Source organism: Harpia harpyja, chromosome 12 (genome assembly GCF_026419915.1).
Source record: "Harpia harpyja isolate bHarHar1 chromosome 12, bHarHar1 primary haplotype, whole genome shotgun sequence".
NCBI classification, from domain to species: Eukaryota; Metazoa; Chordata; class Aves; order Accipitriformes; family Accipitridae; genus Harpia; species Harpia harpyja.
The window spans coordinates 18,026,294-18,051,572 of record NC_068951.1 but is presented as its reverse complement, the minus strand read 5'-3'; the positions used below and the strand labels follow the sequence as shown (position 1 = coordinate 18,051,572).

Below are 25,279 nucleotides of genomic sequence, written 5' to 3'. Positions count from 1 at the left end.
TGCTAATTCAGTCCTCCCTGTCCCTGTAGCACTCCCCATTTCTGCCTCTCCTCCACATCTTTGCTGTCGCAACAGGACTTCTGTCCCATCTCTCTATTTGCTTCCCCAGCTCTGCGATGATGGGTCAGAAAATCTGCTGCACCTGCCCACTTTAGTCCCTCTAACAGCTGCCCAATCATGGGGTTGAATCCCAGCAGTTATAATGACACATGCATTACTTACAAGCTGATTTGTCTCCTATAACTGGGGAGAAGCAGCTGCCCTCTCCCTACAGCAAGAGGGGAGCAGTACAGGTGGACAGTCTCCCCTGTTTTCTCCCCACACTGGTACCTGAACATGGTGTGTCGTTGGGTCATACATGCCTCTGCGTATTGCTATTAGCTTGGCATGTTCATCCACCACATCCTCTCGTTCCTCAGCAAATGCCAGGATGATGCTGAAACGTGGCAGGTAGAGCAGGGCTGGAATTCGATAGCTCCAGGTACCATTCCGGAACAATGTCTCTTGCTTCAAGACAGGAAACGAAGCCATCATGCTAGGGGGAAGAAGACAAAATGCATTGCATTTTGACTGACCTTAGCCCTGCAAAATGTGACAGAGCAGATTCCACTGCATTTTGCCCTCCCTGCTCACTGGGACCTGTCCGACATTGAAATATAATTTCTGCTACTTTCAGCTTTGTCTTTCTCGTGCATTTCCAGAGAGAACCCACATGTTGCATACTAGCTGGCAACACAGACCAGACTTACCCCAGGAACAGCCTGGTTGATCTTAATGAAGTGACTTAAGGTAAGTACACTAAATACAGTTAATGAAAAAGCTGTCTGTAATTTGTTTTTTCTTTTTAATTAAATTCACAGGCTGGGATTTTTGTGGGTTTGCTTTGTAATTCAGAAGATTGTTGAGAATCAGACATTATAGTATTTTCCCTCAGAAGACCATTAATGTCTTTGTTGATGGTGTTTCCAAAACCCAGCACAGAACTTCTGCTTTGCCAGATATGAGCTTAAAATCCCATATAAATGACACACTGAGGCAATCCCTAACCCCAGCTGTACCCCTGCTTGAGGATGGTAAGCACTGAGCATGAAAAGAGAAAGAACGAGAATATCCTTCCCCCCATAAGATTAAAGAACAGTCTGAATGGTGTCCTACCACATCAGGTGGGACTTCTAGCCAGGCCAAGATCTTGTCATCTGTACAGTGACTTAAAAGCATCCTTCCCCCCATAAGATTAAAGAACAGTCTGAATGGTGTCCTACCACATCAGGTGGGACTTCTAGCCAGGCCAAGATCTTGTCATCTGTACAGTGACTTAAAAGCATTACAAAGGCAAACATGAGGGGGCATTTAGGGAAGCTGCCTCTACGTAACTGGTCTGTGCTCCGCTCCTACATAGTCTCTCTTCCTCTCCTCAGACCCACTCAACCCTCTGTCCTCTTGTACCAAGCCTCTCCTGTGAACTCGTTTACCCTGGTAAAACCTCACTGAGCCACGGGAATTATGTCTGAGCTGGACCAGGGCGGGGGGGGAGGGGGAGAAGAAAGAAAAAGGATCTCTGACATGATGCAACAGAAACTGAAGGCCTGAATATCCTCTGCTCAGCAGAAAGGGGCGGGGGGCACGGAGAGGATTTTAAAAAAAAATTTAAAAAAATCAAGCCTTAGACCTCTGACGCATCGAGCAGGTAGGATGGCAGGGAGAAGATAACAACACACTATGAGTAAGAAATTCAAATGCCTCCTACCTCAGCTGAGGCAAGACTTGCTGCGCTCTTTGTTGAGGATTCTCCTATTTACCTAAATCTTGGAAAGCGCTATAGTGGCTATTGGCCATGTATCACATCCTTATGTTTTTGAAGGCTGTCTTGATAATTAAGGACCAGATGGAGGCAAACTGAAGATTACTTATGTAGCTGCAGAGTGCATGTACCTACCTGGAGAATAGTTTCCACTCTTCCATATTACAAAAGAAAAGATTATATTAGCCAGCATAACTAACATAGACTTGGCTAACAATTTTTTTTTTTTTTTTAATTTTTTACAGTGCTGATTACAGTTAGGACAGCACAGGTAAGCTAAGTTCATCCTCCTCAGACAGGACCATCACATTATGCTCTATCCAGATCCACAGCAAATATTAAAATATTCCTTGCTTTCACCTTCCAGATGCTATAAACATCAGTGAGATTTTTGAACTCACAGCACCGATCAAAAGGGTCTGAACTACACTGTTTTAGCTAAAGCCAGCTGTACAGACCCCAGCAAGCCACAGCACCATTGCCACTCAGATGCAAAGCCACTGGAGATAGAAGTCTATCTCCAAAGGGTAGCTTCTCACTCCTCACTGTCACTGAGGATATGGCAGTCTGAGAAAAGGCAGAAGCACCGCTACTATACAGAAATGTTACCAGAATTTGATCACACCTATCCATGCAACAACATACAAAAAACAGGAAGACCTTCCTAGAACAAATAACTGTGCTTTTCACTACTTACCAGCACGAATCTGGCTATTTATATAGACCACAGTCGTGGCTGTGTCCTCATGGCTCCTGAAACAGAAGCTCACTAGAATGCTTCCAGACTATTTGAAGGGAGATTATTTAAAGGGATATTAGTCAGCCTGTCTAGTGCTGCACAGGTTCCCTAGCATTCCTGCTCATGATGCCATTCTGATATTGCAATCCTGCTTCAGGGCAGGGCAAGAAGGAGGCCAAAAAAAAAAAAAAAAAAAAGAGAGAGAGAAAAGAAAGATCATCTGGGCTGCCCCACAAAGCCCCCAACACAAAGACAAGAGACCAGTGCCACGGGAGGATGTACCGCAGCCTACTGTACCCAAGTCCCTCCTGTATGAGCCCACTATCTGCAGACATTTCTACCCATGCTCTTAGCCCCTCCATGAGATGCTCAGTGTGGGTGTCACAACACTCTTCTTTTCCTCTTATTGCCACATGGGAATTGAGGGAAGGCTGGATGTTAAAAGGCTGGGCATAGCTGCCATAGAAACAAGCCTGAGGTTCCTGGACACAGCACCCGCAATTATAATTGAGGAAAATATGAGAACCAAGTGACTCTTCCATATATTCAGAGACTAAACAGGGAGATGTGTGAGTGTGTGTGTATACACATATATACACATTTGCATATATACTCCCTACACACAGTGTGGGTATTATGTCTGTATGCATATATATACACATACACACTATGTATCCCTCTGCAGAGAAACTCTTCCATCCTTTTTTAAACACACTTAAAGCCAGTATTCAGCTGCTTCTACCTTCTCCCTCGTGGATCTTCAAGCAGAGATTGAGTCACAACAGTTTGAGTTTCACACAGACTCAAAAATTCAGAATCTTTAAATAAACTTAAAATTATATATATATATAAATAAAAGTGCTGCTTTAGGAAGTGATTTTTCTCGTGACCTTTATCCATTTTCAAAGGCAAAAACACTAGCTACACCCTCCTGAATAAGAGAGAAGTAAAATTAGCAAACCATAGACAAGACAGCAAATCATTAACAGGACAGCCACATAAAGAGTGTTCAAAAGCTCATACTCTAGCACTGCAGGAATTCAAATCATACATGCCAATCCCTCTGAGATTAAATTGCCAAGGGATGTATGCATCTATGATGCTACTTTGTTCCTAAACCCTACTGAAATAGCACTGGCTGGCCTACAAGGAAGAAGGTGGCAGTGTTGCAGCCAGCATGATCTAAGGACACTGGCAAGACATAGTTTGTAGACCATGGCAATATCTTTTGAAAGACCAAGAGCTATAACTGGAAAAAAACCCAAACTTCTGGGAACACAAAGGCCTGAAATACAAGCAGGAGACTGGAGAGCGGTACACAAACTTAAAACAATTGCTCAGACCTGTATCAATTAAGTCACCTTGGAGAGAAAAGTTAGCTGTAGTTTTGTGAGGTAAAGGGGTGAGAAAGGGGAAGTGGAGTTGATATGGTAATTTTTTCCTAGGACTAAAAAAGGTGGCTGATAACCTCTTTCCAGATGACAGAGATGCTATTAAGGAGAAGGGAAATTTATCATGTAGCCTCTAAGCCAGTATTCCCTTCTGCATTTTGGTATTTACTGGAGTTTTGAATTTATTTCCCAGGCTTATCCTTGAGAAGTGTCCTGTTCAGGGAGACAGACGTTTACCTGCAGTTCCTCTCCAAGGCACCAGGGAAGCTGCTGCATTGAGATCCACTACCTCACCTCCAGACAGAACTGGGCAGACAGGGAGAAAGACGGGCACAGTGAAAACACGTTGGGGGGGGGGGGGGGGGGGAGTTAAACTGGAGGAAACCATTACTCATAGTTTGCAAGTTATACAGCTGTAATGATTTCCAAAGCAGAGAGTGTTTCCTGCACACCAGAAAAGTCAAAAGAAATAACAGTTGGGAATAAATGAATCTATGATGGATCTGATACCTGGAAGAAGCCCAAGTTGCAGTAAGGGAGAGGTGCTGGTAGACACCAGGAGAGGGTACTTGTTCCTTCCACTTCTGTCCTTCAAGGCAGCTCACGTGGACTTGTCGATAGAGCAGGATGAGCCCTTGCATGTTTATTTGCTTTAACCATCTCCAAGAAAAGTGACTAAAAAGGATAACATTTCCACCGGGCTCAGCTTCTGTAAAAACCTGTCCTGAACATGTTCAGATCCAAGCTGAAATGGCAGTATGTCTTTAAAAACAAACCAGCAGAAATGAGGTAATATGCTGAACTCTATCTCTTGGTGCCTATCAGAGTGCTCTGCAATCTGTGTAGGAGGCAGCTTGTTCTTGAATGAGTTCAGGTAGATCCCAAACAAACTCATTCAGGGAGGTTTTGGTGGGAAAACACAAACAAAAAAACCCAAGAAAGTCACATGCAAAACCCAACTAAAATTCTGCTTTTCAAGGCAAGCACAAGAACCCAGGTCTGGTTGCTCCCTACTCAATGTCAGATCTGGACTTACAGTGTTTTCCAAACTTATAAAAGTCAACTAAGTGCTATGCTGAGATACATTTCTTGTTTCACTTGAAGAAAAGAAGACACTTCCATTTGGATATTGCGGGGGGGGAGGGGGGGGCAGGAGTAACCACGTTCCAGCTGTACAGGGCTAAGAAACAGGAGACCCAGTTTGCTTCTAAAATACTTGCTACACAGCATATTCCTGTGCGCAAGCCTTTCCTCCTAGCGAAACAGCATGACTGTGCCCATTTCTGCCAAAGCCCAGCATCAGAGCACTCCATCTCCAGCCTTCTTATGCCCCTAGACCAGATCCTACACTAAATGTAGGCTATGGGATTTCTTAACAAGCCAGACAGCACACGTTTATTTAGTCCAGTAAATCACTCTAAATGTAAAGTCAGAAAGGAGAGTTATCAGCAAGACCTGTCAAACAATAAATTTAAACTAAAACATTCAGAATTCAAAACTGAAAAGGCACAAAACTAGAATCACTTTAATCCAGCAGCCAGTTGGATTAAACTTTTTAACTACACTAGAAACAGAAAGTTTTTCTGTGGTAAAAACTTCATACCACGCTCACAAGGGGATTTTCAGCCTCCCAGGTCAGTATATGCTTTCCTAAACAACTGATCAAGTTCTTAAAATGATGTGGCTCAGCCTAGCAGTAGCTCCCATGCCTTAAAGTGCAGGTTTTCTTAGCACTAGAGAAGAATTACATGAAGCAGCAGCATTTTTCTTAGCATATGTTTGGTGGGGGAATACACAAGTTGCACTCCTACTTGAACCTACAAAACGTTGTATTTACCTTTTTAGTTCCTAGCAATGTCCACTGTTACAAAAAAGCTGTTTGTTGGTTTTTTTAAAAAGAAAGAAAAAAAAAGAAAAATAAATACCTCTTTCACTCTGTGTCTCCTGGAAGTCACGTCAAAGGGAAAAAAACAAAACCCCAAAAGCACTTCTATTGGGTTAGACAAAAGGGAGGCTCACCACAGTCTTACCAACTAGTCTCCAACCTGCAAAATTTATATTAGCAACAATGTCAGCTGTCTCAGATCCCCAGGAGAAGCTAGCAGCTGACATATATACACAAGCTGACATTTAAATGCAAACCTGTTTTGCATATAAGGGGAGGTTTCACGTGAGCTGGATAAGCACTAGGGAAAGACTATTATTATCATAGTAATTAAACAGCATATTTCTACCTGCATGGATTGACAGCACTGTGGAACAGCTGTTGTTTCTAATGGTTATACAGTTCAGCATGCTGTCTTATTTCTTGGCCCTCTTGTCCCCTTGCACTGAGGAGGGGAAAGTTCCTCTGGTCCCAGCATGCGGACTCCCAGTGCTTCCTCTCAGAGTGCTCCTGAGCTCTGGGAAAGTTTGCCAAAAGAATCCAGAAAATGGTTATAACCAGCAGGTGACAGTGCTGTGATAATCTTACATATTCATCTGCCAGCTCCATGTACCTCCAATCCACCAGCATGCTGTTCCTGGATGAAGAAATGGGTTAACACAAGAGTCCCCAGGCAGTGGTACAGGAATAACATGCTGGTGCATGCAGATGCAGCTCCCAGCAGCCTCTGTGGAGGTGTTACCAGGGCTAAACTATTCCAGCAGCCGCAGTCAATTAGCAGATGGGGAGAGTCAGGCAGAGAAACAGAGGGGAGAGTATGAGCCTAGAGTTCCAGCTGAGGAAGAAGAGGACAGGATCACCCCTTCTCCCAGCTGTGCCCTGGCTTGCTTAGAGGCAGCACCTGCAGCTGCTGGGAGTACCCAAGCAAATGATTTCATGACTATCTTGTGCTACTGATCTGATGTGCTGCTGCTGCTGTCAGAGATGACCTTTCCTATCCCATTCCTTGCTGTTTCTCTTGCTTCCCCCTCTTCTCTACTGTGTTCTCATTGCTGCCATTAATGCTTCTGGTCTTTGAAGTGAGCTGAAAAAATGAAAATAACTGTCCTGCAAATACATCTTGCTAGTAATGAAAAAGGAGGAAGAGAAGTCTCCTTATTTGATGGCAGTTCTGATTGATCTGTGCAAGCCAAACAGGGAGTTGCAAAGGTGTGGATTTACAACCACTCAACCAACCTACCAAATTAATGTAATGTATTTGTATTACTATCTTTCCTCTCTCTTGAGCAGCCCTGTATTCCTTCTTGTGCCAGCATTGGTGCTCATCTTACCTTGGCAAGCCATCAGAGGATGTCAGTCTGGCAGAAAACTAATCCAGAAAAAAAAAAAAAGAACAGTTTTCTGCTAGGTCATTGTCCTGGACTGCGTCAGCAAGAGTCAAACAGCAGGATCTGCAGTAGGAGAGGGAGTAGGAGCATGAAGCTGTTGACAGGAGGAGCAGACTCACCTCTCTGACTGGCAGCTAGCCATTGGATCAAATTAGCTGTATCATAAAACCACACCCCATGTTTATGGACCTTGCCTAACTGGGCAAGTAAAGTATTCCCTTAACTGAGACACACAAGAGAAGCCTAAGGGCATTTGTATCTCACTGCTTTACCTGGAATCAAACAATAGCCAATGTGAAGGAAAAGTCTCTCCAGAGACAATGGCATTGACATCCACAAGATAATAACTTTTAACAGTAACTCCTGGAGAAAATCCAGAGTCAAGTAAAACAGAAGCAGTTAAGGAAGCAAGAGAGGCACCGAAGAGGCTGCTACAGTGCAGTCTGCCAGAAAGCCAGGCATGAACAATTGCTTTGTGGATTTCTTCACCTTTCTTCTGCTCCCTGGCTAAAAGCAGTGTTACTCAGGTGGTATTCTGAGTCACACACTTTGCTTCTGCAGCCAAACAACCCATAAAAGCTTGTTTGTTTAATAGAAATCACCTTGGCCAGCTGCAGCTTAAAACTGGTTGGCCATTTCTTCTCAGAGTGGGAAGTTCCAAATGTGGCTTGCTATGGTGGCAATGGTTCCCTGTTCTATGCTGGCAGCATGCACATGGCAGAGTGGGCCATGCCTCTGGCCACCTCCCATCTCCCCTTATCATCTCTTCCTCCCCATGCAAGGCCCCCATCTTCCTCTGCAGCCAGCTGCAATGCCCTGCCTTCAGCCCACTCCCCAGTGCAGGTATCAGACATGGCTGTGCAGAGGGTAACAGCCTAGAATGGCTAAAACTACTCCCGAAATGAAGAATGCACTGCTTAGTCCTGTTGTGAGGTTCACCCGGGTGAACCCCAGTGCCTGTTCAGGACAACCACACAGTCAACAGACGGGTATCCTGCGGTACTTCCTCTGCACGGCCACTGCCAAGCACTGCCAGCACCCAGGCCTCCAGCAACTGCTCTTCAGGCACTAGCCCATACTGCAGTCCTCTATCTGCAAAAAAGCCTCCTTCCTGATAAAAGTGCTTTTTCCAAACAACATGTTGTGTACTGCAACTATTTTACAAAACCATTCCTTGCTAACAATCAAAAATGGATGTCTCAGTGTAGACATGCTAGGTTTGATTCTCTCTTTACTTTCAGTGTAAATCAAAAACAGTGTCACTGGTGAAGTTTAAAATGGGTATAGGTCTGAGGAGAATCAAGCTCTTCACTTCTATTGTTCCATGCTTACTTCATTGCCTTTATATCTGATTGTTGTAATGAAAACGTTTTTAAAAAGGTTAAAAAATGCAAATGGGCTGTGTGGGTGCATTAATAAGAGGATATAAAAATAATGCAGAAGATAATATAATGACAGAATACTGAACAATGGAGCATTTGCATTTGGAGGACCATGTTCAATTTTGGGTGCCACCTCTTAGGAAAGATATAGCAATAGCTGCGAATGAAAGCTAAGAAAAAGAATTCACAAGCTAATACTCGTGAGCATATGTGAAAAGAAATCAGTAGGAAAATAAGAGAGGTTGCATTTAATGAGTGATACCTAGTCTATTAAAAATTATCAATGTATATTTCCCTTGCAAAATGTTCAAACCTGAATCCATTGATTCCTTGCCCTATTAGAAAGGCACGCCCAGCGCAGGTAATTCAGTATTTTTGCTATGCTGTACAGTGTAGCAGCTGTCGTCAGGCAGCAATATTTAAAATCGAGGGCTTCTATGGAGTCAGGCCACGTGAGAGAGCAATTACATGATTTTGCAAATTTTCAGCTAAAACACTATGGGCTTCTCTCCAGACTTTAGGGAATATGGTATCATTTGTGCAGAATGTAAAACCTATAGACCTGGGGTCTGACTGAAAGCTCTGCTCTGTTGGGGGGGGGTGTGTGTGCAAAGTAATAATAATAATAATGAATTTAACATGCAAATGCTACTGGCAGAGCTCTTTGGGAAACAGGGTTCACTGGACAAGGAAATATCCACTGTTTTCTTTTAATTCCAATTCTAGTTAAGGAAACAAGCCTTTGTGCACATTTGAAACCAGCACCTCACTATCCTTATCTGCTGTAAGAGCAACAGGTATGAGGAGCAGGTACTCTTTGGGTTTGTACCATTTCACACTCCATTGTCTCCAGTTAAGTTACTTTTGATTTCCATCAGGAGGAGTAAGCAAAAGAATCATGCTGTGTTTCTTTCCCAGTAAATAATAGCCTTTTACAACTTATTTCCTCTCCTCATGGAAAGAATTGGGCAAAATCCAAAAAATATTCCCTCAACCCAAAGGGCAACAACATCACCCCATGGCGGACCTGTAAGCCTTCTGACACTCCATGGTGAGTTGTGTTTGTCACAGGGAAGCTTCTTTACTCTGTGAGAGACAACATCCAATGAACAGCCTACCTATGATACACGACACCATTTTTCCATTTACTTTGCCCTTTTGGAACAGAAAAAAAAATAATTTATTTTTGTAACAAAATGAATGGCACAGTCTATGGGAAGCAAAGGAAGAGAGGTGGTGAGATTTACATGCAGAAAGGGGATTGTAGAAGCAGGATTTTTTTAGCCCTCAAAATAGCAACACTGGGAAGGAGTCACTGGAGCAATTTAATGACTGGAAAATGCAATAAAACCGGAGTCCCTTGCTTCACGTACTCTGCCAGCGCTGGGACACTCAGATAAGCAAGTCTGAAGCACAAGGCTATCTAGATTCACCCTGGAGTGACTCTTGCAACAGACAGGAGCCCAAATTCCAGTGCATCCCTCATTTCCATGTCCTGCTAGCTCACAGACCAGGAGTGCATAGGCCTGATGGTGACCTTGATTAATCATTACAGGATTAATTGCTGACAGCCCTCTGTGCCCAGGCCAGGCCCTCTGCTGATGTAAAGGGACACTGACACTGGTGACCATGAAGCTATGATGACTGACCTCGTATTAACCAAAGCTTTACTCAATGAACATTTGGCCTTCCACAGAATAGGCTGGGCATACAGCTGCATTTTTAAAGGAATAGGGTAATGTTGTGGCCAATTAAAATATTTTGAGATGAACAAGGCACTTGGCAAGTTCAGTGAACTTAAAAAAGAAAAAAATCAAGGGAAAGACTAGCATCAACTTCAGCAGGCGATATGATGCTTTTTGTAAGAGTCATTCAAACTACAGGCTTAAAAATACCATGTGAGTTATCCAAGGACAAGGGAAAACTTCTCTCCTAAGTATAGCAGCACATAGGTATCTACAGGAATTACAGGATTATTTGTCTGTCTTTGAAGCAATTGGGCCCTAAGCTGCCTGCAGAAAAGGGACATTCAAATAATAGCAAGCAAGCCCAGCGGAGAGAACAGCATATGTAAGCACAACCTGAATAAGAAATCGAAGTACTTCAAGGGTGAAAATTATAACAGGCATTTGGATGAACAGATACAAAAAGCCTTAAAATAAAACCAGGCTGGCTCTGCTATCTCCACCCAAGTGCCCAGGTATGTGAACACACATGAAATTAAAAAAAGGCAGCCTAAAAATACTCATAAACATTTAGGTCTTTTCATCTCAAATGGCTGTAAATAATGTAAAGCAAGAGCAGTTTCTCAGCCAGTGGGCCTTAAAAATGTAAGCAAATACCATTTACTGTTTCCACTTATTTGAGTTTGCAGATTTGGACCAAAGTTTCACCCAGTTGTTAAAGATTTATATGGAAGGTTTAACAATGCCCTGTCATTAAGCCTATGGCACAAGCAGTGCAAAGGACGTTCAGGGCATGTTTGTACTAACTTATCTGGGTAAAGGGAAAGCTGATCCTTTAAATTATGTTTGCTGTGACTCTGGAAACTGAGCAAACAAAGTCTGAGGGAAACTTCACTCTCAAGCAGAACTGACAGAAGGTACGAGGACCGAAGGACAGGGATCTTCTGTAGGACACACCTGCCTCAGGATTCACAACTGAATTGCGAATCTCTAACAACCTGGGGAGTTTAGTCCAGACTTGTTGGACATACCTCATCCCGATGGCAAATGAAAGACTGGTTCAGCCCCAGATTGTCAGGTGAGTAAAATCCTACTCTGGGGGGATGCTGGAAGAGGAATGGTCTGAGGAAGAAACCTCAGGCCACAAACAAAGGCACAAATCCAGTGCCCAAGAAAGAACCGACTTTGCTCTACAAGCAAAGTCACACTGAAGGAGTCCTGTGCAACCCAGAAAGAGCACAGCCTTGACACTGTTGAAATACTGGCTGACAGAAAGGAGAGACACCATTGGCACAGCTTGACAGGCATGAAAACCACCACAGGGAGGAAGCCTAGTCAGAGAGGAGACCCAGCCTGCACAGAACGGGCATTAATGTGACAAACTAAACAGCAAACATCCCCAAAACCAACCAAGCAACCAAACTGTGTGCCTTTTTCCAGGGGCAGGACAAGTTGTGATTTTTCCTGGCAAATGTTTAGGTGTGATCTTGCTTTAAAAAATATATATAAATAAAATAAAGACACGAAATATGAAAAACAGCCTGTTTTCCTCCTAACACCAGGCTGATCCTTCCCCTTAGATGATCTTTCCTTTCACTCTCCGGAGACCAATTGCTGTGTATCCAGTGTAGCTGTGAACTCTGTCCCAGCAATTATGTATATTTTAAAATGCACAAAGTAAACAGGGACTCAGATTTCATAAGAACAAACTAGCTTTTGAGATATTGAACTATTGACGGATTCAACCGTTATAGTGAAGCTGCCACTTGCAGACCTAGTAGAGAGTAGGAAATTGCACTAAAATAATGAAAAAAATTTAAAACCTTTTTGCTGAACCTGCAAAAAGGACTAATTGGCTGACATTCATTATAAGAGATGGACATAAGTTTTATTCAGATCTGGTTTTCTCCAGACTGGAATTGGGACTGATAAATCCAATCCACTTTAAGACCAACTGTAAATACAGGAGTATGTGTGAAACACCACAGTAATTGCCAGAAAAGAAGAGCCCAGAGATAAAGAACCCATTGTCCCACACTGCTATAATTTGGAGAGGACATTTGCAAGACAATGTAAAATACTTTAACTACATAATTACCATTATCTGTCCCTGAGTATATTGCCAATGCCTGCGGTTTTCACTCAAATTCTCCTTTTGGAAGTAGCTTGTTCTATGATTTCTACAGGCAATTATCATTTTTCCCACAACAGTGCCAGCAGGCAATATTTCATGTTTCCAAGCAGCATCCCATGGAAGCAGCCCCATTAGATCTAAAATAAGAAAAACTGACAAGACTCAGTAAAACCTGAAACAATCTTGAAACCTCATCTCCTCCCCGCCTTCTCTTTCCTAGCCAAAATAATCTTTGAAACAGATTGTCTATGAAAAAACAGGTCTAGCAGGTTACTCAATCCGCAAACCATGGACTTTGCTGTTCCAAAAGGGAGTAATTCCTGAAACAAGGACCTCTTCTTAGGAGAAATTGCAGCCAGCTCAAATAAAACTTAGGAAGAGCAACAGGGACACTGAGGAACTAGAAAGCTAGACAAAATGCCTGCTTTTCACTTGGGGACAGAAATGTAGGAAATATCAAATGAAAAATAACCAAAAAAGAAAGAATGCCCAAATTGGTTCATTTTTTCTTTAATTACAGCATTGTCCAGATCTCTTTGAATCCGTCAGGCTATCTCATGTCATGCTCTTGTACTTACACCGAGTTCCTGCTCAAGTAACTCAGAAGAAAAAAGACTGTGGAAGAAATATAGAAGTATTCATAAACTACAGTATACCACTCCCAGTCTAGAGATGGGGAACTAAGACCCAGAAAAATCCCTAATGTGCTCAAGATTGCCCAGGGAACTGCAGCAGAGCTGAGAAATGACATCTGCTCTCACAGGACCCGATTCAGTGCCACAGCCATGAGATTCACTACCCTCATCCCAGCCTTCCTCTTCCTGTGCTTAAAAACTGGGGATGAAGAGGAGGGTAACCACTGCTGTTAGAAGGAAAGGTCTGAAAGGAAAGGTTTGCCAATCTTTCACAGCACTTGGGTAAAGTGAGCTACAGAGTTATGTTTGAGGAGACCATGTCACTTGTTTGACAAAAAAATGGAGACTTACTGTGGATGCACGTGCAGCCAGAGAGCACTGCATGTGTTTCTGTTTTTCTACAGTGCAATGCTGTCTAGCCCTGTAGCTGGCAAACTAGAGGCAAGTAGGGGGGGGCTTCTGGATGTGATTGCCTAAGCCCTGAGCTAGTACCCCAGTACTAGGACAGAAGAGACTGCTCTGCATTGGGAGCTGCAGTCCTGCAAGCTTCCTTTCCTGCCAGGGTCCTCTGCTGGGGTTAAAAAGAGCCCTTCTGGAGGGGAAGTTTCCATGACTGATGCTGTTTGCTGCACAGTTTCCAGAGTTGTCTATCAAATATTTTTCCTGAGTTACTAAAGACATGTGCAATCAGAGTAACAGGCTATAATAGTATCAGCTTATGTCAGGTTTGAAATTAGCTGAAATTAGCTTGATGCAGTTGACAAGGATAGCCTGGCACAGCAGCATTCCAAACCTGCCTGGCATTTCAAACCAGTAGAAACCAGTCTAACAGGGTTCTGATGTCTTACTGACTTCTGGCTCCCTTGCAGCTACAAATTTGCAAGCAGATTCAGCAAACAGGCACTCCTTGGACCCTCCACCCAATAACCACTGAGGGAGGAAAAACTGAGAGCTCTACTATTCCTTGATCAACAAAATCAGCTGCCTTCTTTCCCTGCTTCTGTATGGAAGCTTTCAAATAAAAACCCCTTTGAGTTCTTACCTCTCAGCAGTTCAAATAACCACCCATGCTCATTTCTTCCATAACAAGTGTCTCATACGCAACCAGCAAATCTAGAAATAGAAGTGGATATCATTATATTTTTCCCCCAAGAGCAGCACAGGTATTGCCTGCCCTAGGGACACTGGGCCTGAGTCTGTCTTGAAAAGCTTCAACCAAGACATCGGCTAACGTCCTCTTCTAAGTATCCTGGCATTACTAAACCTCTCTGCTTTCAGCAAGGCATTATGCCCAGGACATTATTTCTCATACTGTGTTCTTGAATAAACCATTTCATCACAGACTAAACTTTCTATACCTGAGTCCTTTATTTTAAGTGTAAGCTTTATGTTGCATATTCTTTCCGTGGCTAGAAAGCTTCACATGTTCCAAACAGAAGAGAACAAGCAAAAAGGACCAAGGACTCACAACTCACATATGCAACCCTGTAGAACAGAAGAGATTGCCAGGCAGACTGCTGAGGGCCGCCTTGTGTACTTGCATAGTACACTGGTATCTTATACTTTGAAGCTATGTCCTGTGATTTGCAACTAGCCCTGAGTTGATAGCCATGTACTTCCCCCAGCCTAGGAAATGCAGTGATTTGTTTTTTAATTATTCACTTACCTTCCAGGGATAAGCCTGGAAAACCTCATGAGTTTTAGACCACAGCTACTTAGCAACAATTTCACTAGTATCTTCTAAGCAGAAATAAGGAATGTGATGGCATCAGGGGCAACGACATATCATAACCATAATCAGCAGGAAAAAGGAAAGGGGGTTCCTCTACAAGCAGGAGTTCTTGTTAGTATAGAGAGATATGTCAGTGATGTCAGAGGAAAAGGATGAGTTTTAGACATTTTACTTCTCAGGACTCTCAAAATCTTCAAGCAAGGATGTACTTTCACCATTGCATGTGCACTAATTTAAGGAAAGGAATAAAAACAAGGTCAGGTTTTTGTTTAATTAGTTTCAAGAGCTTATAATGAAAACCAGAGGGCTTGCAGATTTCCACTTCTACTCTTCTGTAGGCTTTAAAAATTAGGTTGATTCCCCCTACACACCCGGAAAGCACGTGTGTGTTTAGATATGCATATATCTGTGTACGTATACACACATGTAGAGCAGCTTCAGAGGGGGAATTCTTTAACATTTTAGCTATAGCCCACAGCTATGTCTACTACATGAGACCCAGGGAATGAAGCATGGAATGCAATGGGATTGGAGGGCTGGACCACTCTAAGATACATGGATTGAGCAGAGATGACAATTATTAGTGGCATACAAGAAAGCACACCTTTCAATAATTATTTTTGAATCGTAAAGAATCAGTAAACAGTCAAAAAGATAAATTGTGCTGGCAGCAGAAAAATATGCAGTTATTCAGTGTTATTCATTAAGTATAAATTGATATATATGAGTTAATTAACACAAAGTAGCTGCTATAAATACTCCATGTTTCATGCAGAGAATGGTGTGAAGGCATGTATCCTCTTCTGTTAAGTGTAAGTAACCATTTATAGGGCATACTCATTTTATGTCTATGTTTACACATGTATGCTTACCTCTACCCATAAAAGGTCCCACAATGCCAGACTTAATTCTGGAAACATGTTTAGATCTAGCAAGGCCATTTGAGTAATTTTTAGCCATTTTAAATGTACTGGTTTCTCTCTCCAAGCCCCATTCACTTGGTCTCACAGTGTCTAAAGCACATGGCTTTGGAGGCTATATTAAATTAATCCAATGTATTTATTTTTAGTCTCTGAAGTGTTCCTAAAACAGGTTCTCTGTAACATAGGTGCAAGACATAAAGGTTTTATTGTCACAAGCATGTAATGAACTGTGTAATTCTCTCTTGGTTTTGCTTGCTATAAATAAGGTACCATCACTAAATCACAGCAGTAAAACCATCCTGTTACCTTTCTCACCTGAAAGACTATCTCAAAATTGGAGTGTTTCTATTAGGACTGGTGATAGAATTCAATCTTCTTTACAAAATAAGTACAAAATGTTTGTTTTCTGGAAACATGTGAGGTCAAACAATCTTGTATTCTTTCAGCCAACATCCCCAAACATATTGTCTACTCTTCTCTGGCTTCTGCTCTGAACCTCTTTGGTCTGTGTCTCAATTTCTGGTCAGTCTGTTCTCATGCTCCTCCTGGTTTTCTCCACTGCTGTGCCTTAATCAAATAATAACTTGGCCTTGCACCTAAATAGTTCAAATTCCTTTGTGAAATGTCCTGTACCTTGCTTTGGACAGCGACATGTGCTTAACTGTCTCTTGCCACCACCTAAAAGAAAGGGTCAGGATTGTTAACACTTCCAAGGAGGGTTATCCCAACCAGTAACAATGAAAACATAAATATACATATAGTCAGGCAGCACAGGGCCCTGAGGGTTTTAGGTTAGGGTGTTACCATGCCCAGCTGCCTGTGCATCCTTCTGCTGGAAGTTAGCACTCCTGTAGCAGGGGTGGCTCAACAGGACACGTGAGAGTGCCTCACTCACACTGGCTTTAAGTCTGTGCATTAGCTTAAACCACTGATGAGGCTAAATGAATTCATAGCTACATCTGCTGAGCGCTAAATCTGCCAGAGCCTAGGGCTGAGTCTGTGGGTGTTACTATTCCCCTGACTCAGACAGAAATATCTCCCGATGCAAATGCAGGCCTGAGCCTGTGTGGAGGCCCAGTGCCTTCAGCGGGGCCCACCCGCGCGTGGCATGCCTTAAGGGACTGGCACCCATGTAAGCAAGAACAGCAGCTGATGAGTAAGGCCTGCTGCTGGATTTTGGACTGTGCCCCATCCCGACAGAGCTGGTTTCGCCTCATTATGATGCAGAGTGAAATAGTTTAGAGATGGCATTCCACTCCACTTAAAACCAAGGAAGAGAGGGAAAAAAATCAATGCCTCATACATGAGCAGGGATGTAATGGGGGAATGATGGTGGTGGGAGGCAGAAATTTATTATCAGTTTGCACAAGACTTTCAAAATAATTAAAGCATTTTAGAAAGAAGCTGGTAAGATGCAGCAAAATCGGCGTTTGCATGTACATTCAGATTGTATTTAAAGAAGAAATATTAAAGGAGCCATGTTAACTGCGAGGGCTTGAAGACAAAATATTGACTTAAAAGAGCTCCACCTGGTTCATGAAATGTATATGAAAGGTGCATCCCTACATTCAGCATGCAAAACCTTCCAGAGGAGTCATTGATAGGGCTTATACTTGAAACAACTTCAACACATAAAAAGGAAGAAAAGATTATATGACCTTCTGCCTTTCTACAGCATAAAAAACCTACAGCCAAGACAGTAATTTCTGCACTGAGCCCCAAAATTTTCCACTGAGCTATACATAATTTAAAGGGGCATCTAGTCATGGATGGATTTAAGGTGATGGCAAAACTAACACACTACTAAATAACTCAGTGTAGGGGTTCATTACCCTCTATGCTGAAAGCACCTGCCTGCCTTCTGCTGGGACACAATCCTTGCATATTTTGTGTGGCCACTCAGGCACATAAATACTGTTATCTTGTCCCTGGTGGTAGTAGGGACATGTTACACAATCAGACAAGGGCAATTCATCTTCTGTGACTGTATGCCCTATATAGAACAACCATACAGTCAAGTTTTATTCATACCTGTTATTTCCTGCTTTGAAACATCCCCGAGTTGTACAGCTGGAGATTTCAGCCTGTCTCTAATATTAATTAATCAATCTTCATTACCCTTCCAGACTAGGCAACAGCATTGTATAACATCGGCAAATTGAGCATTTTTCATTTCAAAAGCATTAAGCGTACTTTAAGTATATACCTTCTTACTACAGTACATAACACTTTGCAGTCAGACAATACCCTTCCCCATTTTAAAGGGGAATTAGGAAGTTAATGAAGCACTGGATCCACCAGCAAGCAGAGCCACTAGTCTCATGCTACTGCACCCCTTCTATTGCAGGGAAGGCTGAGTGCAGGGACCCAGCTAAGTCCCACGCAAATGATTGCCTCATGGTGGTGGAAGGGAGCAAGTGGAAGAAATCCTCCCAGAGACAGAGGCTATCAGCTCAGGGCCAGTACCAGGCATAACAAAATAGCTCATTACTCGAGGCAGCAAATTAACCAGGGGCAGCAAAGTGGCCATGATCCAGCTGCCTGCTCTGCTGTGCTGGAACCCTGGAAAACTGCTGCTGAGAGAGGGGTCAGGGCGTGTGGAGCAGCAGGTTCGGCGGTGAAAGGAGGTGGCTCTTCCCAGCAGCTAAGGCACTGCTTGCACCCCTCCTGCTTCAGCAACAGCTGAGGCAGCCAGCCTGACTTTCCAGGGCTGCCAGCCCCCAGCAGCTCCCTCTGCTACCAGTGCCCACTGGGGCTGCCACCAGCGACAGACCACACAGTCTGCTTCTACCACGGCTCGTGCAGCTGCGCCTGCCTGGCATGTCGTGGGATGAGCAAAAAGGGAGAGATGATCAACTGGTGCTAGAACATACCTCCTGCTCCAGACTCCTGGATCAAACTCTGCCCAGACTAAACCCATTTGAAATACTTGCAGGTCTACACAGCTGCAATCTCAGCTTTCAGGCTGCAGCTTCTGCTACTGAAAACATTCTTATCTTTGATTAGATCTAACTGATTAGAAGGAGTTGCTCTTTAGATACACCTGATACCCTTTGAATCCCTGTCATCCCACTCTCTTTGTACAGTAGGGACCAGCAGTTAGGTGTTGACATCCACAGCCAGACCATGCCTTGCAAACACATCCAGTCCCACCCTCCCAGAAGCAGCAGTGGTGCCTGTTTCCCACACACATCCATGTGTCCAGGTCCACACTGCTCTAGGAACCTCAGTCCCTTTTACAATATTTATTAGCATTTTACCTAACAACCCCAAGTTCAACTCCTCTTGTACAGATTCATGGCATTTGCTGGTAAATGTCATTTTTTCACATTGGCAAGTAAAATTTCTATACAGTCAAATTCCTGGAGGCTGAATTATGTGTGAGTCAAAATGCATATCTCTAGTGTTGCTGTATGTGCATCATTTGCTGGTTTTACTGTTGTCATCTTTCTCTCCTTCCCTACAGACTCCTACTTTGGTCTTCTTGAACTATGGGGAAATATGTTTGCCTGCAAAGCACATTCAGGTAGGTGGTGACACTGCAGCAAGATGTGTGATCTCAGGATGACATGTGAATATACTTGGGATGGGTTACTCCTGATGCAAGACCTGGCACTCACCTACCTGTGACTATAAAAGGTGAATACCTTCTTCAAAAATTCACTACAAATACTCAGACAGGGATAGTTATGGTCCACACCTGCTTGAATCATTCATTCTCTGTCACTGAATAGTTTGACTGCTACCAGAATAATGTAATACTAAATCTGAATGTATCCCTTAAACTTATCCCTAGTTTTTAATACACGTAAAGCAACTGCAAAATCCAGGACTATTCGATTGATGTATCAGTAAGTGGTTTCTCAATAATTTCTTAAGAGTATCAATTTTGGAATCGGAAGCATTGCCTTCAGAAATACATTCTGTTCTTGAACTCTTCACTGAAAAAAGTAAAAAAATATATATTTTTTTATAGCCACCATAATAAACAAGTGCCCCCTCACCCCTGCCTCTCCTGGAAAACATGGAAGTCTTTCTTTCTCTCTCTCATGCACTGCTATATTCACTTCTGGTCAAACATCTTGTTTGCGAGGGACTGTTTGGTAGCCTGACAGAAAACTAACTGTTCAGGATGGACACCTTTCATTCCTCTGATGGACCAAAAAAAGAGTATCTGGCAAAGATAACTACAGTGGTTTCACAGGGCTACTGAACAAATAGTTACGTCTTTGGGCAACCCAGCTGAGTGAGTTTCACTTAGCCATGCAGAAGGCTCCTTCTCTACCAAGTATCTTTGTAAAAGCCCAACAATGACATCCACGTACTTTCATATTCACCAGGTAAGTGAAAGGGGAAAAGAGTCTTCTCCATGCATGCATGCACTCCCACACACACACGTGCGCATCTATTTGCCTAATGATTCCTTTGGAGATTTACATGGTTTTGAAATTACTCCTGACTGGTGAGCAGCTCCTGTGAAGACTTTAACTCATCTTTCAAAAAAACACCAGCAGCAATTTGCTAAGCATTGCAAATTATGTCAGCATTGCAAAGGCCACAAAAGAGAGACAGGTCTCTGCCCCAGTCTGAGTAACATGGACAAGGGGTGACAACTCAAAGCACATATAGGAACTTTGATACAGAGGAGATTTTTACAGGTTCATCTCCTCGAGTGGCAAGGCATAAAACAGTTTATAGAAGAGAATAAATATAAAATAAGTGACCATTAGAGTTTAGGGTTAGGAAGGATTATAGGTGTAATATTAATTGTGGTCCAGTCAACAGAAATGCTTCCATCACAGTTGCAAGGATCAAGCCTTTGGGGATTTAGTCGTGGTACAGTAAAAAAAACACAGGAAAAGAAATAGCCCCTTCTTTCTTTTCAAGCTGTCTCCAACAGCAGCTGTTTTTATTTCGCTGTTCCACTGAGCCACAGAAACAGAAACAAGATTAGTGAATCTCTATACCTCAGTAATTTACAAACCAAACTTAACACCACAACCAACAAATGGGTCCTTCATACACTTCCAGTAACACTGGAAACAGTCCCACAGCAACCACCAGTTCCAAACAGTCCAAAAGTCTTGGCAGAATTGAAGTCAGGATCCAAATTTAGCAGCTATGAGCTGCATGCTGTGGTTCAGGTTATGAAAGGAGAAAGCAGACTTTCTCATCTCTAGAGCCAGGAAGTGGAACAACTCAGGCCCAGTGCATGATTTCAGGTAGTGACCCTCCCTTTATAAGGATAAAACATAAGGCCGTCAAAAATTCTGGAAAGCAGAGGATACACAGATGATGTCCCAAATGTCCCTGATGTCCCAGGGTCAGCTGGAGTGACCCTGAGGGCAAGCAACAAAAATGTGTTCATAGAAATTGCAGAAGACCCAGAACAAAAAATGAGACACTTACCTTCTAGAGTATCTTGTATACTGTGTATGCTGTAATGTAACAAACCAGTGGTACACATAACTCCTCAAAACAGCATCTAATGACTAATCCATAGCACTAATATGCACCCTTCTCTCAGCAAACTGTCAATTTTATATTTACATTTCCTATACAGCATCTCTTTCTACTATTCATGATAGCCACATCAGTCACAAAATCACATTGTGTACTTAGAAAGGCTCTGACAGCTGTAAGAATTCAACAAGACAAAGCCAGGAGCGAATGCTTAAGTAGTCAGTTCACATTTTACCCAGTCTTGCAAAGGCTGAAGGATCAACTGCTGTTTTGCTGTTGTAGTGATTTGCTTTCTAAAAATGCTTGGGAGTATTGGCATAGTCCATGTACTGACACACATCGCAGCAGGACCCCTGTGCTGAAGTCCCTCTGTCACTGGGGGGGTACATTGGCACTTGAGGGCAACTCTGGGAAACAAAATAAAGTCTTTGTGCTTGTCTCTTCTACCTTCACTTCTCAACAGTTATGGGTTTTTCTTCACTTATCTGCACCACAGGAGTGAGTGTTGTTAATAAGTGTTAGAAGACACCCAGCCCCGTAAAAGGCATTAATTCTTCTGTTACAGGGAGAAGTACACAGATAATAGACAGATTAACAGTGCTTTCTCTTCAGCTTTTACTTCCTATTCCGTAACATTTTCACCCTCAAAAACAAGGACATGGCCATTACCTGTATCCACTCTAAATCAACTCCTAATGTACTGCTCACAAGTGACAAAAGGGAGTGGTCATCAACTGAGCAAATATGACATTTTTCCAGTAACATCTGTAGCACTACAATGTGTCACAGCAGGACAACTGTGAGCACGTCAAAGCAACATTCAGGACATTAGAATAAGGCTTATAAGATAATGATCTCATACAAAAATTCCTGGAAAGTCCCCATTATCCTAAACAGATGAGGCACTACAGCCTCTGAACTAACCAGAACTTTGTCCTCCCTATTCCTGTTTTGTTGTGTTTTGTTTATCCTTCTCCAGTTCTAATTCAAATAAAGCTGATGGAGTTGTGGAGGCTACCTGTCTTCTGCTGCTCTGCTGCTGATCCATCGTCTCAGTTGCCATAGAGACAAGATCTGGAAGCCATGGATGGGCACGGAAGAGAAGCCGCCCACAGACTTTCTGCTGGTCAGCTCTGGCAGGGCCTTTCTCAGCAGGTACTGAGAGAGTCAGGTTCAGTCTCTGAAGGTGAGGAAGAGTCAGAAGGTGCTAACCCAGTGACCCACGAGAGGGACTTGCACACACATTACATTGCCATTCAAAGAAATTCCAGGTACTACCGGTCCATGAGGCTGCCAAGCAGAGAGAAAAGAAAGACTTCGAGAGAGGCAATGCACATGGGGCATGCTACAGGTGAGTACTGACCCAAACAGCATTATGCTTCCTTTTCCAGTGAGATTAGGAACTATAGGAGTCGATGAGATTAGAAAAGGGGCAGGGAAGGTAGAAAGTGGCTCAGTGGTCAGCACGTTACAGAACACCCCTGCCCTATGGCACAGCTGGCAGAGGGGTGCCATCCTTCTTTGCTCAGCTTAGAAATGCAAAATGGTTGGATGTTTAAACATGCTTCATAGCAGAGAAACTAAACAAATGTGGGACTCTGCTCTGCCACCACTCTGGTCTCTAAGAGAAAAATAATTTAAACAGGGAAGGACATGAAGCTGTCAACGAAGTAGGAACTTCTTTAGCATACAGAAAGGACATACTCAAAAGTAGTGAGATCACAAGTAACTGTATGGCAAGCTGAGCGGCATATAGAGGAAACTGCAAAAACAGAGCAGTACGTTTAGGGACCAAGCCTGTAGAAATTGCAATGGACCGTTATGAGAGGAGAGCAAGACTTCTCTGAAAATGCAGTTGCTGCCACCTTGCATTGAAGACAGCTGTAAGAAACACCTAAGATCCCTTTGAAATAGGAGGCTAAAATAACAGGAACACCATCCAGAACGTACATGCAGTCAGCCATGGCTTCAGTAGAAATGGAACGAGTTGGCTTTCTCTGAGTATGAACAGTACAGAGCATGACTGCAAGGACAGGATTTCACTGAGCTGGCACCTTGTCTGAGCAGCTGTCTGTGAAAGAAACAAGAGAAAGATATGAGAAGCTGAAGAGAGAGCCAGGAAAGGAGCTATCGCAACACACTCAGAAGCACTGGAAATGGCTGCAAGAAAAAACTGGAAATGGTTTTAATCTAAATGCTCAATGAGAGAGACCTGGAACTGTGAACACAGAAAATGCCCTTTGCTTCATCTCCCAGGTGTTCAGAGAACCTCCTTGTAAATAAAAGGAATTGCAGCAAAGATAGTTATCCTATCTTCAGATTGTAATCTAACAGAAACAATGCACTGGACTCTGAACTTTGGCTAGCTGCATGAGTCAAAATGATTCAACTCCTGATGTTTGAGTGCTATGCAAGCCACTGAAAGCTATTGCTTTGTTATGGAGTAGTAAAGCACACCGCTTCAGCCCCTGAAAGGAAAGTTCTCTACGAAAACAAAGAACAGACATCCTCCACCCCAAAATAAAGGAGGTCTGGGAAATGTCCCCAAGAAAACAGGTGTCTCCCGCCTGCCTCGCCAAGGGAGCCACTCTATTTCAGCAGTATAAAGGCCCATTCAACCCCGTGGCATGGACAGAAGGAAAGTTCCCTCCCTTCTCCAAGTTTCCAAGCAGACAGCAGCAGAGCAAAGGGCTCCTGTTTAATATTCTGCTACTGTTGCAATGAGGTTTCTGGATAAACTGAGCATTGCCTATGCCAGAGCAGAACTGCTCTCCACCCTGCCAGTGCAGCAGCAGTACCAGAGCAGAGCTGTCCTCTCACTGTCTTCGCACAGCGCTGCTGCAGAGCAAGCACAGAAGAGACTCACTCTTTCTCCTGCTCCCTGAGCGTCACAGCGTCCAGACGGCTGCTGAGGAGGCCCTCTTCCCTGTTACCTGCTGGTGCCACTGCAGCAGGACCAGCACAGAAGGACGCACCTTCTTCATATATCTGCAGCATCACAGCATCAGGAGAACAGCACAGGAGGACATGCCTCCTGTCTAGCCAGAGTCATTGAGGAAGGACAAGCTAAAAGAAGAGCTTCTCTCTTAGCAGCTCATTAGAGCATCCACAGAAGCTGACCTGCACTTCTCTCCTACACCCCCCTCTCTGTGTCACCACTGCTGAAACAGGATCTGTTCCAAACAGGGCTTTTTCTTCCATATCTGCAATTATTCAGCAAGACACATTGGGAACGGTTCTTTTCTCCAGTCTGTACAGCAAGACCTGGGCTAGGAGCAATAGCTCTTTCTCAGTATGACTGTAGAAAGTGCAGCTCAGAGCTGCAGCTTTTAAATTCAGCTAGGACTGTATAAGCAGCTCTTGGCTACCCTCTCCCTTTGCTCCACTGATTCCATCCCCTCTCCCTGAAACTGGACAGCGGGTGCTTCTACACCAGCCTCATTTGTAGCAGGAACTTCTTCTGACAGCATTTGCTGACGTGCATGGAAGCAAGGGATGGGTGAGATCTTTTATCTTGACTTCAAACCCATTTGAACAGCAGCTATCCAAGAGTCTGACTTGAGCTCAAATGTTAACCTGCTCTCATTTTGCTTAGGGAATGACTGGGGGTGAGGAAAGGGAAAGAAGAAAGGAAGAGACGGAAAGATACAGGGGAAAATACAGAGTAGGATACAAAACAGGAAAAATAAAGACTCAAGAAATGAGAGCACAAAAAATAATTTAAAAGAATGTGAATCCATCAGAGAGAAAGGCTTGTATATAGGCAGCCTTTGCACCAGCCTAGCCTTGGCTTAAAGCCTAGGAGCTGTAAAACATAATAGATGCTTGCTTTAACTCAAAAAAGAGTTTGTGTTTTTAAGCAATCTCCTCTGACAGAAGGATAAAGTGTTTAAACTATTCAAAAGGCAAAGAGAATAACTCAAACTAGCATTTCATAAGCCCTTGGCACTGTTCTAGGGAGTTTTGAAAGTCTGGATTTCACCCTTTCCCTCTGAAAATCCATAGCATTGATTAAAAGGGTGCATCAGAAACCAGCTTCAGTCAGACCATTGACCTGCCTGTGCTGTCACCAGTTTGAAATACAAACAGAATTATGACTTAGACCAAAATATTTCTAATAA

At 43.2% G+C, this 25,279-nt stretch overlaps 2 protein-coding genes across 8 annotated transcripts in view; one reads left to right on the top strand and one right to left on the bottom strand.

Annotated features, from left to right (window-relative positions):
- Positions 1-25,279, bottom strand: part of NEU2 (neuraminidase 2) — a 35,481-nt gene that overhangs the window by 2,466 nt on the left and 7,736 nt on the right. Inside the window, exons 1-3 of one of the 5 annotated variants that reach the window (XM_052803710.1) lie at positions 4,442-4,585; positions 4,169-4,237; positions 331-535 (exon numbers count right to left, since the gene is read on the bottom strand). In XM_052803710.1, the coding sequence (XP_052659670.1) occupies positions 331-534 (204 nt within the window). In that variant the 5' untranslated portion in view covers position 535; positions 4,169-4,237; positions 4,442-4,585. Of the gene's footprint in view, positions 1-330; positions 536-4,168; positions 4,238-4,441; positions 4,586-5,856; positions 6,410-13,858; positions 14,154-22,176; positions 22,268-22,502; positions 23,230-25,279 lie in introns of those variants that run through there. The other 4 variants (XM_052803712.1, XM_052803709.1, XR_008237501.1 and 1 more) reach the window with 4 other exon arrangements.
- NGEF (neuronal guanine nucleotide exchange factor) overlaps positions 11,068-25,279 on the top strand; it is a 53,301-nt gene continuing 39,089 nt past the window's right edge. The window contains exons 1-2 of one of the 3 annotated variants that reach the window (XM_052803703.1): positions 11,068-11,349; positions 19,162-19,221. In XM_052803703.1, coding sequence (XP_052659663.1) covers positions 11,319-11,349; positions 19,162-19,221 — 91 coding nt within the window. In that variant the 5' untranslated portion in view covers positions 11,068-11,318. Of the gene's footprint in view, positions 11,350-19,161; positions 19,222-22,241; positions 22,510-24,407; positions 24,658-25,279 lie in introns of those variants that run through there. The other 2 variants (XM_052803702.1, XM_052803704.1) reach the window with 2 other exon arrangements.